Source organism: Galeopterus variegatus, unplaced genomic scaffold (assembly GCF_000696425.1).
Source record: "Galeopterus variegatus unplaced genomic scaffold, G_variegatus-3.0.2 Scaffold471, whole genome shotgun sequence".
Classification (NCBI taxonomy): domain Eukaryota; kingdom Metazoa; phylum Chordata; class Mammalia; order Dermoptera; family Cynocephalidae; genus Galeopterus; species Galeopterus variegatus.
The window spans coordinates 550,421-565,874 of record NW_007726582.1 but is presented as its reverse complement, the minus strand read 5'-3'; the positions used below and the strand labels follow the sequence as shown (position 1 = coordinate 565,874).

The following is a 15,454-nucleotide window of genomic DNA, read 5'->3' as shown; positions in this document are numbered from 1 at the left end:
AAAAAAAAAAAAAAAAAAAAAAAAAAAAAAAAAGGTCAGTACTATGGTGATTTGATTTCAGAGGTGAAGAGCGTGAGGCCCAGAGAGTTTAAGTCACGAGCCCTCTTGCACACAGCTGGTTAAACTCAAGTGGTCTGATTCCGGAGCCTGTTCCCCTCATCACTCGCTGTGCCTGCACCTGCCACATTTGCATTGTGCCTTCTTGGTGATTCATGGTGGCCAGTGTTTCCCAAGGTGATGTTCTTATGACAGGGAGGACAGTGAACATGAAGGCAGCTGGAGGCTTCCAGGAGGGTCCGCCCCTCCCCCTCCATCACCATCTGGGCCTCTTAGGTAACTGCATCATTCTTAGGTTCCCCAGAATGGGGCCTCCAGACTTTTCTAGAAGAGATTGTACTTTCCACTCTCCAGACTTACTTGTAGCGAGCATGAGCGCCCTGCTGGGAGAATCTTAGCGTCTGCTCTCACCATCCTGGGGTCTGTCCATCGTCCGCTGTATTCTGACATCAGGCTCATGCTGGAAAACCAGCAGTGTTCTTCAGAGTGGACAGGTGGGACCACGAGGAAGACAATACAGGGAATAACCCTGGTCTCAGCTCCACTACCCAGATATGTTACTGCTCTTTCCTGGGTTCAGTTTTCTCATGGTGAAATTAGGGAAGGGAGACAACTAACCTTCTCGAGTACTGGTCATTACTTATAGTACCTTCCTGTGTCCTGCTGCTCCATTACTCTTCTCGACAGCCTTGCGAGGCACAGAGTGTCCATGTTAGCAGGTGAGGAACACGAGGTTTGAGGAGGAGAGGTCACGGTGTGGCTCCAGAGCCCATCTCTGCCTACCCTGGAACACCCCCTTGGTAGATGGTGTCTGAGCCCCCTTCAGTCCTGAACCAGAATGAGTCTGTAACAGAATTCCACAGAATGTGGACTACTGCAAAGGAAAGGTGTCCCTCGAAGCTTGAAAAAGGTAGTTTAGAATAAACACAAAGAAATATCAGTGTACATTTGTTACAAGTTTGGGAAGCTTGTGATTTGAAATATAGCACATGCTGAAATTCTGAGTAAGTTTAAGACCAGTTTAGAGAAAATAAAGGGTGATGATTTCCCCTAAAGGAAGCTAAGGACTACTAAAAACTGTGAGAAACTTTTCCATAAAGTCTGTCCTGGAGCCACCTCTGATACAATACCACAGTTGGAGGAGCCTTTCTTGAGAACATTTTCAGGTTACAAGAAATTTAAAAACTGGTTTGGAGAGATGTCAGCCAACTTTTAAAATTTCACTGAGACTCAAATGGATTAAGTAATACAGGTGTATATCAGTGATATCATAGGGTTCCTTCACTTTCTATGTAAAGAAAGCCATTCTATGTTTTAATATAGCTTCTCAATAGTGACTCATTTATTTGCTTCTGAAAACTTTTGCGTGGTCTTAGAACTGAAATGAGCTGGTATGTCATAAGGATGGATAGGATTTAAATGACCAGCTAGTTCATCTTGTATATATAGTCAAAATTAATTCTTCTTTAAAATTCATTTTTAAAAAACAATTGATAGAACCTCCAAAGTGAGTTAAATTGTTTGAAAAAATAAAGTTTAACTCCGTTCTAAATATTATGAAAATTATGACATTGAACCCTAGAATGTTAGAGCTAGTATCTTGGCTAATTAGGGCATTTAGTTTAATTCCATTCGTTTACAGAGTGAGGCCCAACGACACAAAGTCACCTGCCTGATATCACAGAGTTTGCCAAGACTCTTTTCATCACAATTTGTTATTCCCCTAAATAAACCTAACCAAAATCACAGCAGAGAGTCTCATGTTAGCTAGAAGTGCCCCTAGAGGTAAATTCATCTTCCTCATTTTAACAGTTGAAACAACTGTGATTCAGAGGTGAACAACTTGCCCAAAGTGACTGTTTCAGCATTAGAGCCCAGGTCCTCTGTCCTTAATCTGAAGCTTTCTCTACAATGCTCTCACAGCTGCTGGGCTTTGTAAGAAGCAAGGTGCTACATTCCCATTTCCATTGAATAATTTTCACTTGTTGGAAAATCCATATCAATATAATTATTTACCCATAAATTACTATGTTTATTTTTGTTTTTCATAGCTGTCCCCATTAAGTCAGAGTTGGCAGTTGAAATTTTGGAGAAAGGACAAGTCCGGTTTTGGATGCAGGCTGAGAAGCTGTCTGGCAATGCCAAAGTCAACTATATATTTAACGACAAAGAAATTTTTGAAGGGCCGGTAGGTTTTACAGTTTTTTGATTTTTAAATATATCATTGTGGAATACACTGAGGATGCCCTATTGGAATATGGATAAATTATTATGAAAACCACTGGGCAGAGGGGTGGGGGAGTTTAAATCATTCTCATGTGTAAAAAATGTGAAAGGAAAATACAGATTGACTACAACAGGTTAACTAAACTGGGATACTTTTGAGAATGAAAATTTGAGAATGAATTTTTCCAGGACAACAGTCATAAACCAAAACTGTCTCAGGCAAACCAAGAAGTATGGTCACCCATGAAAATAAAGCTGCTCTCCTGGAAAGGCAAAGTATCTTTGTCTGAAATCACATCGTGTGTCAGAAACCCCAGTAGGGACTTGATACATTGTCCGGGGAAAATGATCTCTTGTTCCAGTGGCTCGGAAAAATGCAATATAAATATCTTTCACTGCTTTTCTGGTTAAACATGCTATACATCCTTATTGAAAAAAACTTGAAAGATTCAGAAGGATGAATTACATATTCTTACACTCTTACTCTCTTTTGATGTACATGTTGATATATACTTTTGGGACTTTTTCTGTGCATCTATGTGCATACATCTGTGTCTTATTTACATAGGTGATTATATATATGCATACATATGTACATACATACAATAATTCTATTTCCTTTGCTTTTAACATAACATAGTTTTTATAAACAGAGTTACAACATTTGAGCTTTGTTCATCCTCCCCACAGACATCAGTAGAGCCAAGTTGGGGCCAGTGCCCAGCTGTGCTGAAGGACGTGGGTTCAGGGGCTCAGGCCCTCACCTGTGCTATCAAAGGTGTAAATAAGAAACTGAAAGAGGGAGGAGGTGTGATTTGTGGCCATTACTAACAACTCATTCTCTTTTCGTGGAGATAAATATTTTAAACATTTCAGGATTCGTTAGTGAGGCAGAAATGAGTAACAAATAGTAGAAGAGTATGCAGTATATTCCTTTTCAACACATAGGGTAACTTTGTGGAGAGCCAAAACAAGTCACTCCTATGTCCCTCGTGACCCATTTCTCCTATTACCAAGACGTTCTCATCAACTGCTGCTGTCACCACCTGGCCAGGGGAGAGGAAGGAAAAGCGTTGCTGGCATCACTGTCTGCCCCCGTTCCCTTGAGTGAATACTCATGCACGCGTGCATGTGGATGCACTCCCCTTCATGTGTTGAAGCATGTATGTGCACATCCCTACTGTCTTAGGTCACGTTCCGTTGAAGGAGAGTCTGAAATAGTTTCTTATTCACATGAGTTATTTGGGGAGTGCTGTCAGGAGAAAAGAGGGTGAGGGATTCAGGACAGGGAGGGAAAGCTAAGCAAGAAAGTGGTCCCAGTTGGAGACTGGCTTCCTCCAGAAGAGGCTCTGGACCACGAATTGCACCACAGAGTTGACCCCAGACCTGAGCCCTCATTCTGTGGTATATTTAGAAAAACTTCCTTAATTCAAATCTATGATGGAAATCTACTGTTTGTGCTTGCATGCGCAGGAACTAGGACTTATCTTTACACTCTGAAAACAAGTTGCCTAAACAATGTGATAAAATAAGCACATTCTAATAGGGTTATTTCAGTTCATTAAAGCAAATAAATTTCAAGTGGTTTAGGAGCATTTTTTATTCACATATTAATTCGGCAGATATTTATTAATTGCCTACTATATATCATGCACGTGCTGTGTGCTAAGGATATAGCAATGAATGAGCCACACTTCCCTCATTTGTCTATAATGTTAATAGTTTTATAATATTCTACTAATTAAAAATAATGCAATCTGAAAGGAAAAATGAGAATCTGAAAAGTTTTTCACAACATTTTGTGCCCTGGGGTATTGTTAGGTTTAAGAAATTAAATTTCAGACTTTGCTTAGTAATCAGTTCTGGTCTGGGTCATACATTCCACATACTTCTCTTTTCATGGGTATAATATTTTTAAAAACTTGCTCAGTTGTCAGGAAATTTTATTAAAATTATGGTTCTTTGGGGTTTATCTTTATTTCATCAGGCTTATTGTCATCAAAGTAAAGTATCTACCTCACTGATTTCTCTTTCTTTCCCTTTTCCCATTGAAGAAATATAAGATGCATATTGACCGAAACACTGGCATAATTGAAATGTTCATGGAGAAGCTACAGGATGAGGATGAGGGAACATATACATTCCAGATTCAAGATGGAAAAACAACTGGCCATTCTACTCTGGTTCTCATTGGAGATGGTAAGAATTCTGTGGAGCTTGGTATTCACTTTAGTGCAGATACCCCATGGCACAAAAGTGGTCATGTGAGAGGTAGTAGGAATTGTTTCCTAATTTAATTTTAATGTTCAAAATACAATTTTCAGTTAATACTTTCCATGGTATTTCATTGCATAGAAATGAAAGTTAATTTAAAAGAACAACAAATTTATCCCTAGCCCACAGGCAAGACTGCACTTAAATAACCTTATATGTAAACAAGTATTTATTACTAAAATTCTTCAGTGAAGGAGGTTGCAGCACAACCAAGATTGTATATCTGTCTCAGAAACAAACCGTGATACTGTTCTACAATGTGTACTTACTTTAAGTTACTCAAATGGAGAAGAAAAATATGCAAAAGTACTGCATGCCAAATCTGTTAATCATACATTATAACTAGATTGTAGTAAGTCAGCTGCCATAAAAACCACCAAGATTTAAAATATGGCATTTACAGAGCAGTGGAAAGGCTGGCTAAATCTCTACATCTGCAGCATCCAATACGGTTTCACTAGTCCTAGCTAGGTGACCTTGGACAAGTTACTTAAGCCTATTTCATCATCTGTAAAGACTGAAAATTAGTAGGGTCATCACAATGTATAAGTGTTCTAGTAATGAATATGAATCACTTAGCATAGTGGCTGGTGTGTTTTTATGCTGCTTAACTCAATCCCATACTTCCTTGTTTTTCAATTTCTAGTTTATAAAAAGCTCCAGAAAGAAGCTGAATTCCAGCGGCAAGAATGGATCAGGAAACAAGGTAAAAATAGGCAGTGGGTAAAGAGAAAAATTTTTGTGCAAAATATTCCAAGATTCCAAGATTATTTCCATAACAAATTAAAATGAACATTATCGATTATGTTAATAATGCCTGAAAATATTTATTAAGTGTGTAAACATTAAAAATATTTAAAAATTAAATCTAGAACTTTTAAAATTTGACTTTAAAAATAAATCACCTTAGGATTTAAGAGTGAGCTTTGATTTTGCACTCATGATTAATAGAGTAATTGCAGATGTTATTAAAATTTTATAGGTCCTCATTTTGCCGAGTATTTGAGCTGGGAAGTGACTGGTGAATGTAATGTACTATTGAAATGCAAGGTAAGAGGTGGATAAAGTTTTAATATTTGATTCAAGGGGAATAAAGATAAAATAGAATGTGGAGAAGTGGAAGATCAGGTTTTCATCTCCTCCATTTGAACCAAAATGATAAGTAGATATCCTTACTGTTGAATGTTACTATAACCATTCGTTGGTAAGAAACATTTAAAATAAAATAACATAAAAATATGAGAAGGCAAGATGATCGTTTCTCATTCACTACCCATGACCTAGTAAGGACACAGACTCTTATTTAATTGTTAATCTCAGAAGACTCTCACATTATTTTTGTTTTAGGCCAAATCTGTATCCTAAGCGGTAGATCTATTCCAGAGTGACTCCAGTCACAGTGTCTTTCTGTGGAACCTCCTATGTAAACTGTGACATTGGCACAACAGAGCCTGAGTGCTCACCAGCTGCGCTGCTGATTCTGAGCCTCTGTGCTGTCTTGAGGGGAGAGGTTTGGTCAAGAATTTGCAGCTCTCTACCTTATTAGGGCTTTGGAAAGAGTTAGGGGGAAAAAAAGTCTATATAGCATTCTAAACTTGTTTGTACCTTAGCATATGGGGTTAGCTAAGTGAGTCATCAGAAATGTTTTGAATAAGGAGCTATAGGATGAGGTTGGAGTGTGAAGGTCATGGTGGCTGACATATTCTAAAGCAAAGAATGGACTTCACAGTTGGCATGCAGTTATTGTAAAAGCAAGAAGTGCCCCAGTCTCTACTAGGTCTGATAAATTCAAAGAAACTGCAGTCAGAAATATATATAAGAGAAATCAATTCCAGGTTTTAGCTTCTCAGGAAATGACAAAGCTTCTTGAAAAACTCTTTCTTGGCAGCAGCTAACCCTGCTTGCTCTCTCTCCCCCTCTCTCATCCTGGCTGCCCACTGCCGTGTCGCCCCCACTCACTTTCCCATCCACACAGCCCTGCCCATAAACCATCCCTTTCTTAGAAGCCCACTCATCCTTCCTCCTCCTGCACTACCTGTTGTCCTCTGGAAGGTAAGCCCTGAAGTCCTGTTCCAATGGCTTTCCCCAGGAAAATCTGCCCCTTACCCAGATTCTAAACAACCAAGAAGTGCTAGAAATAGGTTATGAAAAATTCACACATTATGTATTTATGTTGTTTCAATGTCTGAAATGGCCTTCCTTATTAGAATGAACCTCCCTCCTGTCTCCATAGCTTTGTTAGTATATTAGTATAATAATTGATGTAAATTTAGCAATTTACACATTATATTATAGGTCATAGAGTATGTGCAGCTAAACACTGAGTCCTGAGACTACTGTGAGCTCCACTTGGCACTAGTCTACTCAAAAGGGTACAGGAGGAACTCCAGCTTGCACACAAGGCAGTGCTGGGCATTCCTCTTCCACAGGTGTCCACATGGGGAGCTATTATTCCCTTTGCCACCCCTAGATGACAGTTGAGGTACAGGGAGACAAGATCCACATTGGGCAGGAGGCACTTTGGCTTTAAAAAACCTCATGCTGGAGGATCCAGTACCTCTTACAACAACTCCCTAAGCAGAACCTCCAGGATCCCCGCAAGGGACATGTCCAAATTATAAAAGTCAGTCTACTCAGCAAAGCCCAAAACTGTGGAGTCCGTTTCTAGTCCCTCTAGTCCATATCCAGCTTTCCGTCTGGGGTCATTTTTATCATAAGCAGTACCACCTAGTAACACAGTTACTTTCTATAATTCAGGAACCAGGTTATGGGGTCATAAAGAACATTCATGTGGACTGGTTTCATGATAGTTACCAGTGCTGATTCCTATGTTCATTTATTAGCTGAAATTTTTTTAACACTTTAAAACTTGATTTTCTTGCTTATAATGAGACTAAACATTTTCTTCATCTGTTTGTTTTATAGTTATACTCTCTTTAGGGAACTGTATGTACATTTCATCAGTCGTTCAGTGGGGTCTCTTGGATTGTTCTCTTGATTTGTGAAAGTCTTTACTTTTTCATACAATTTTAATTATACAAGAAATACATCAGTATATTCTCCTTTGTAAAAAATTCAAACATTATAAAGTTCAAGACCCCTTTGACCATATGAAGTTGTTTAGTCCGTTTTACATTTGTGATATAACATGATGTGTGAATTAGGATCTAAATGAGTCTCATCAAAATTACTAAGCAATTAATTTATTAAATTGTAGTTTCCCTCCACCTATATTTGCAATGCTGCATTTATCTTTTGTTAAAATTTTCAATATAGAATGGGGCTTACTCATTCTGTTCCTTTAATAAAGTGTTTTTTTGACATAGACTATATTTTAATCTGATGGGATTTGTCTTCCTTTTGTTTTAAGATTCTTTTTCCATTTAAGTGTGTATGTTAGTATGTAGGTATCTATTCTTTCTTTTCTTGTGTACCAGATGGTTTTAAGGTCAATTTTTATTGCCGGAAATAGAGGTGCTATTGATTTAGGTTTATTCATTGGTATCCACTCTATTCTAAACTCTTTTCTCAATTAAAATAGCTTTCCATTGATTCCTGTAGAGAGCTGTGTCTTCTGACTCCAGTTCAGTGCTTTTTCTTCTATACCTTGCTGCATTAAGAACTATTTAGTTTCATAAGGGTAACATTTCCTTATTTCGAGAAGGGTAATTATGGCTTTTCTTCTAGGTGGCAAATATTAAGAAGGAGACTCATATTGTGTGGTACAAAGATGAAAGGGAGATATCAGTGGATGAAAAGCATGATTTTAAGGATGGTATATGTACCCTGCTTATAACAGAGGTAGGTGATTATCAATGTGAAATGTAATAAATCAGCTCTGTACCCTACATTCTCCCTCCAAACGGAGACTAGATTCTCTTTTTATTTCATACCTGAGGATTTATAATAGCTTACTTCTAACTGCCATAGAAACACAAAAGTTTCTCTTGCCTTGTGGTGTGCGTAGATTTGTTAGATATCCAACCAGTAGCAGCTGGACACCACAACTCTTGCTTTGCTAAGCTACTTTTTTTCACATATGGGCAGTTAAGTGGATCCTTCCTTATTAGTTCTTAAGCATCATAATAACTTGCTCCCTAAAAGTTCAGAGACAGCCAGAAATAGTATTCATTTAAGTATAGATTTTTATCTACTTTTTGTCTAAAAGAGCACAGCTTTGAAATATATATAATCATTAGCTTTTAATAAGTGAAGACAGAGTAAAAGATATGGACTTTAAGCCTCAAATCAATTATAGCCTTTGAGGGTGAAAAATCAGGACTTCCAGCTGGTCAAATTATTATGGATAGATTCATCTGTGAATTGTTCATCACTCAAGTGGCTAGATGCTTGTTCAATGTGTGTTTTGATGGCAGTTCCATAAATCAAGGGCCTTAAAAATGCATACAGCATACCCTGAGGCTATGTGAAGCTGCAGTGTGTGTCTATTCCCCCTTAGTTTTCCAAGAAAGATGCTGGCATTTATGAAGTTATCCTGAAAGACGACAGAGGAAAAGATAAGAGCAGATTGAAGCTTGTGGATGAAGGTTAGTCCACCAAGTGCTTGTGTTGTGTGTGCTGTATACAGGTTACCAGAATTATGATTGAGGCCAGGCCGACGATTGAAATCATGCTGGTATTTTTGTTGTCAGATTTTGGTTTAATTGAAATTCCAGCAGAGTGAACTACTGTTTTATTCAAAAATACTTCACTTTCAGTGTTCCCAGAAATCAGAGGTATACTTTTGATCCTCAGTGAATTTATAGTCCACAGTCCACTAGGGGTCTGCTTTAAATTTAAATCATCATTTTTGTTTCAACTCTATAAAAATGTTCCAGGATCAAAAACTTCTGTGAGAAGCATGTCTAAAAATAGTCCACTCTTTTTTTTTTTTTTCCTTTTTGTCTTTTTTTGTGACCGGCAATGGATCGCAACCCTCAGTGTCGCGCCCATACCGGACCGGGACCGGCAACGGGATCGCAACACTCGGTGTTGCCTCCGCACCTCACTCAGCCAGTGAGCGGCCGGTCTGTATGTGGGATCCGAACCCTCGGCGGGAGCGCTGCCGCGCTGCCAAGCGGCACACTGTAGCAGTGCGCCACTGGGCCGGCCCCTAAAAATAGTCCACTCTTAAAGGTGGCAACCAAAGATTTATGTACAAAATCTGATGCCTCGCAGTTACTAAGAGAGCAAGAAAGCAATTTCCATTTATTCAGAGACTACTAAGGACAAATATATCATGATAATGAAAACCTACATGTGATTCCCAAACTTCCAATTTTGTTCCTGAACAAGATCTTTTAATAGTATTGCTAATAAACAGCAGAAATCTGATTTTGACTTCTTTTTTGGTGGAGGCCAGCTAAATGTGCTTACTGGCAAAAAGCATTCTCAGGCTGAGGAAGACCAGGAGACCTAAATGGTTAATTCATTATGAATTGATGACACAGATAAGAAGACTTCTTTTGATGTAAATTAAGGCTCCCTTGGACTTAAGAAGAAAGAGAATCCTAAAGCCAAAAATCTTCCTGGAAGTTTCATTGCGGTTCTTTCTCTAGAATGTGAATATGTTCACAGTTACAAAGTATTAGAGGGGGAAAATATCAATATAAGCAGAGATCTTTTAAAACCTGATAAAATTGAGTTATTTCCTCAAAGAGCACTTATCAGAGTCAACAAATTCACCTTGTGTCCAATACCCTTCACCAGACAGAGAATTTTTGAGAGCCAACAATTTGAGATTTGACCTTACATTGAACATTTTTGTGCTAAAGTTTTGCCTATGAACTTCTATCCACAGCCTTTAAAGAACTGATGACTGAAGTATGCAAAACAATTGGTAAGTTAAATTTTTCTCATAACAACAATGTTTTGCTATTCTCCTGCCAGGATGGGCTTGAAGCTACATGAAACATGCTGTTTTCTTCTTTCAGCTTTGTCTGCTTCAGACCTGAAAATCCAGAGCACAGCTGAAGGCATCCGGCTGTACTCTTTTGTTACTTACTACCTGGATGATTTGAAAGTGAACTGGTCCCACAAGTAAGTAAATGGGAACTTACTCGCTATGTAGAAAACTCTTTCTCCACAGGGGTAAGGGCTGGGGAGTGAACAAAAATCTTCTGTACCTCTCAGGTAAGGAGTCTTCTTAATTCTCAGTTCTGATGTTGATGAGCATAGGATAGAACCCCTCAGGCCATTCCTTTACTGTGAGGATAGCTCTTTCCCTCATACTTTGCAGACTCTCTATAATGTAACCTCCACCTCCAGACGGTTGTGCTTGGGCTATCTCTGCTTTGCCACACTCTTAGCGCTCTCTTTCTAAATACAACTAACACATGCTGTGGTCTGGAGCAAAACTGAAGCAGTGTGCACTCAGAGGCTCCAAATCTCCCATTGTATAAGTTAATGGCCATTCACCCAAGAAGCCTAATCCAGAGGAGTACCCAGTATCATTGTTTTTGTTGTGTACAGCAATTGGCATAGTTGGGTATTAGTGTGTTCCTTGTCCACCCTCGGAAGGCTTTAGTGATCTAAAGATGACTTTGAGGATATGTATTTGAACTGGATGGAGGCTGAAGGTCTATTCTAGTCCCCAGGCTACCTTTGTGGAGTTATAGGGATCCCATTCAAGTTCATCTCTGGGATTCCAAGAGCCAAAATAGGTTCTTTCTAAGTCAAACCAGTCAAACTATTTATACTCCTAACAGTGTCCTTAAGTGTCCCACTGAGAAGTAGGCCATGTGGCATCCCCAGGAGGATCCAGATAACAATGTTTATTTGGGCATTGACAACATGCTGGCACTGCTCCAAGCCCTTTAGATACATGAATTCACTTCATATTCACAACTCTGTGTGGTAGAGTCCTCACTTTAGTGATGAGCCTTGGGGAGATGACCTTGGGAGTCACACAGCTAAGAGATGGGTAGAGGGCAGAGCCCTGGCAGGCTCCCTCCAGAGACTGAGCATTTAATCAGAGCTGGGGCCCACAAAGCAGTCATTTGTGTTTTCCTTAGAACTACTTTACTGTGATATAGAACAGTGTTGTTTTTATCATTATTATTATTATTCATTTCCTGAGTTCTAAAAATGAGAAGTAGTAAAATTCCAGTGTAGAATGCTTGAGGGTTCATTCCTTTGTTCTATTTCTTTCAGAATACATTTTAAGAAACTAAGTATACTGGGCCGGCCCGGTGGTGCACTGGAGAGTGCGCCGCTTGGGAGCGCGGTGGCGCTCCTGCCGAGGGTTCGGATCCCATGTGGAGACCGGTTCCCGCTCACTGGCTGAGCACGGTGCGGGCGCGACACCAAGGGTTGCGATCCCATTGCCGGTCAGTAAAAAAGACAAAAAGGAAAAAAAAAAAAAAAGAAACTAAGTATAACTTAAAATAGATCAAATTCTAGGAAATTCTTCTGGAACATCTAGGACATTCTAATATATCAGTCTGAAGAATGAGAAGTAAAATTAGTTGAGTCATCAATCAAAAAACTTTGTATCATCTCCAAAAGAATTACTTGTTCAAAAAATTAGGACATTGAAAATATGTTTTGAGGAAATTGCTGTTCAACTAGCAAGGCATAGACTTCTTAAATTGGTCTAGTTGGCTACGTGGGTTGTTTGTGTATTCATGTACCTATGAAAGGTTCGGTAATCAAGGACTGCCTTGCTGTCTGTCGGTTTGTGGCATAATGGGAAAGAAGCTGGAAATGAGTTTTAGTCTTGACTTTGTTCCCATCTTCCCTTGTGATCGTAGGCAAGTCATCTAGTTTTCTGCATCTCAGTTTTCTCTTATATAAAATAGGAGCAATAATAACTATTCTATCTGAAGCATTTTATACATGTAAGGTACTATTATACATGTTAGCCAGAGATTAAATATAAACAGGTTTATCATAGCAAAGCTGAGAACAATCTTTCTGTCTAACTCTCTGAGACATATCTAATCTGTGGGGTATGGATGGGTCCCTTTTTTATGGGACATTTACCGTACATTTTATGGCACTTTAATTTTTTAATATCTTTTTAGATTTTTAATATCTTTTTAGATAAATAAATACTCTTTAAAGAATGTAGTGGTATGAGAAAATGCTAAATATTCATTTGAAATCTAAAATTTTTTGGTGGAAATTTTTGTTATTCTTTGTTTTTTAAAGTTCATTTTGTTTATTACAACCACAAATATGATACATGCTTGTTTTAGAAAATACATTTATAATATAATATTACAAATGAGAAAGAATTCCTACTATGCTATCATTCTTATTTTATTATGTTTTTTAAAAAAGATGACCAGTAAGGGGGATCTTAACCCTTGACTTGGTGTTGTCAGCCCCACGCTCTCCCAAGTGAGCAACCGGCCATCCCTATATAGGGATCCGAACCCGGGGCCTTGGTATTATTAGCACCACACTCTCCCAAGTGAGCCACAGCCTGGCCCCCTTTTTTTTTTTTTTCTCCATTCTGTGTTGACTTTGGAAAGAAGCAAGGTGTGAGAGGGGAGCAAACCAGCGAAGACTAATATTGAGAGGAACAGAAGGAAGTTGGAGAGGCCGGGTCCTGATGGCCTCAGATTTCCTGGCCACCTGCTGAGAGAATGGGGGTTCTGGAGAGATCAGGGAAAAGGAGAAGAAAGTAATGAGAGATGCATACAAAAGGTTTCCAGGGTCGGCTGGTCAGCTCAGTTGGTTGGACCATGGTGGATGTTATCACCCGAGGTCAAGGGCTTAGACCCCATACAGGGCAGCCACCAAAAACAACAACGACAACAACAACAAAAATGGTTTCCATCTAAGAGCAAAGATGAAAGGTGAGGCACAGCTATGAATTAAAAATTTTTAAGTTAAAAGATGTACAATTATAAGTAAAAAGCTGAAAGCACCGCACCATTTCTCCCTCCCCAGATACTGTACCCTTCACCTTATTCAGGCCAGCACTGGCAGCCCCTGGGATTACAGCAATTCACTGTGCCCTTTGCCCAAGTAGACCAACCAACCTACCATTGAGACATCCAGCTGTCCAGCTAGGAGGCTGTGACATCGGGATCATTTCAATAAGAGAAAGCTTTTTTGATGATCAGGATGCTTATTAGATAACCAATTTTTATCTGAAACAGACTTTTGTTGCCATTTTTTCTTTGGTGGAGCTAATATCTTTGCCTTTCTGTTTGAAGGGTTGAAGGTGTCACTGAAACTTCTAAAATCTGCTATTTTATATTTTCTGCCTAGAAAGCATTTGCTTGTCTTGTTCAGTACGTTAAGTTGTGGAGTGAACACATAGGCCTACAAATAAACCTGAGCAAAAACAAAGATAATTAAAACCACTGGGAAGGATCGTTGTCACAGTTTGTCCTGGGCCCCAGACTGCTACGGGGAGTTAAGTAAATGTTCAGACTATCAGACTCCAGGCCTTGGAATCCAAGTTCTGGCATTTATGTGAAGCAGAAGAATAACATATGCAGATCCCATGCTTTTTGAAAGCCTATAAAACTTTATGGTAAGACCCTCAATAAGAGACAAAGACCAGCTCTGGATGAAAGCAAACAGTAGCAATGTTTTCTTTGATTTTGACAGTGGGACTGCTATTAAGTACACAGACAGAGTTAAGAGTGGGGTCACCGGGGAGCAGATCTGGCTGCAAATCAATGAGCCCACTCCGAATGACAAAGGGAAATACGTAATGGAGCTCTTTGATGGCAAAACTGGACACCAGAAGACAGTGGATCTCTCTGGACAAGGTATACAAATATTCTGCCTGTATGGAGGAGTATCTGAAAAAGAATGAAGGGTGAGAAGAGGTGAAATTTCACCAAATTAAGTGTAAAGATCTAGTTGGTTTGTATTAGCAATTCATGAATCAGGCAGTATCCCATCTACGAAACAGAAAGGGGCTCTATTGAGTGGCAGAACAGCTGGTTTTTGTAAGGTAGCTTGAGCAGGACCAAGGGAACAGCACAGTGCTAAGAGCAGATTGGTTGGCTTCAAGTTACTTCAGGTTACTTTCCATATAGGGTTGAAACAGGAGACTTCTGGGGCCGGCCCGGTGGCGCACTGCTACAGTGCGCTGCTTGGGAGCGCGGTGGTGCTCCTGCCGAGGGTTCGGATCCCATATATAGACCGGTTCCCGCGCGAGGTGCGGGCGCGACCCCGAGGGTTGCGATCCCGTTGCCGGTCCCGGTCTGGTACGGGCGCGACACTGAGGGTTNGGGTTGCGATCCATTGCCGGACACGAAAAAAGACAAAAAGGAAAAAAAAAAAAAAATGAAACAGGAGACTTCTTATCATGCCGGCTTTGGTTGACTGGGCCCCTTCTGTTTGGTTGCTGTAAACCTCCTATTATTTGGAAAACTGGCTTGTTTTTAAGTTCAGTTTGATTATGTGGCACCTAGCACGAGTGACTCCTCCATTCTAGTTTGGTCTGGTTTGTTGGGGCCTAGTGCAGGAGCTCAATCCAAAACAATGGCCTCCCCGGAGTTTTATTTAGCATTGATTTTGATAAAGCAGTTTTAATTCAGCTGTGCTATTAGAAGTGAAAATTCAGTGGGTGTAGAATCAGTGAAAAGTAAGGTGGAGACGGTAAACATGGAGAGAAAGCTTGCTCTTTCTGAAAGACGAAGAAGGGCAGGTTGACTTACAATCATTGGAGCAAGAACAAACGTGAAAAGATAGTTTCTATGGTGATTGAAGGTTGAGCATGTTCACAGAGCCCAAGAAACCAGTTGCATAGGAAGGACTGAAGATGTGAGTGAAGGGGAAAATTGACGTGTCTAAGTTCTGAAGAATGGAAGGTTTGAGGCCAAGGGCAGACGTGAAGGTGTTGACTTTGGAAAGAAGCAAGGTGTGAGAGGGGAGCAAACCAGCGAAGACTAATATTGAGAGGAACAGAAGGAAGTTGGAGAGGCCG

The 15,454-nt window shown here is 39.7% G+C and overlaps 1 protein-coding gene across 1 annotated transcript in view; it reads left to right on the top strand.

Moving 5' to 3' along the window:
- MYOM1 (myomesin 1) overlaps nucleotides 1–15,454 on the top strand; it is a gene marked incomplete at its 5' end in the record, with an annotated part of 106,301 nt that overhangs the window by 80,798 nt on the left and 10,049 nt on the right. The window contains 9 exons of the mRNA XM_008569167.1: nucleotides 2,109–2,245; nucleotides 4,338–4,482; nucleotides 5,204–5,263; nucleotides 5,540–5,607; nucleotides 8,245–8,358; nucleotides 9,017–9,104; nucleotides 10,358–10,396; nucleotides 10,491–10,596; nucleotides 14,125–14,328. Coding sequence (XP_008567389.1) covers nucleotides 2,109–2,245; nucleotides 4,338–4,482; nucleotides 5,204–5,263; nucleotides 5,540–5,607; nucleotides 8,245–8,358; nucleotides 9,017–9,104; nucleotides 10,358–10,396; nucleotides 10,491–10,596; nucleotides 14,125–14,328 — 961 coding nt within the window. The remainder of the gene's footprint in view (nucleotides 1–2,108; nucleotides 2,246–4,337; nucleotides 4,483–5,203; nucleotides 5,264–5,539; nucleotides 5,608–8,244; nucleotides 8,359–9,016; nucleotides 9,105–10,357; nucleotides 10,397–10,490; nucleotides 10,597–14,124; nucleotides 14,329–15,454) is intronic.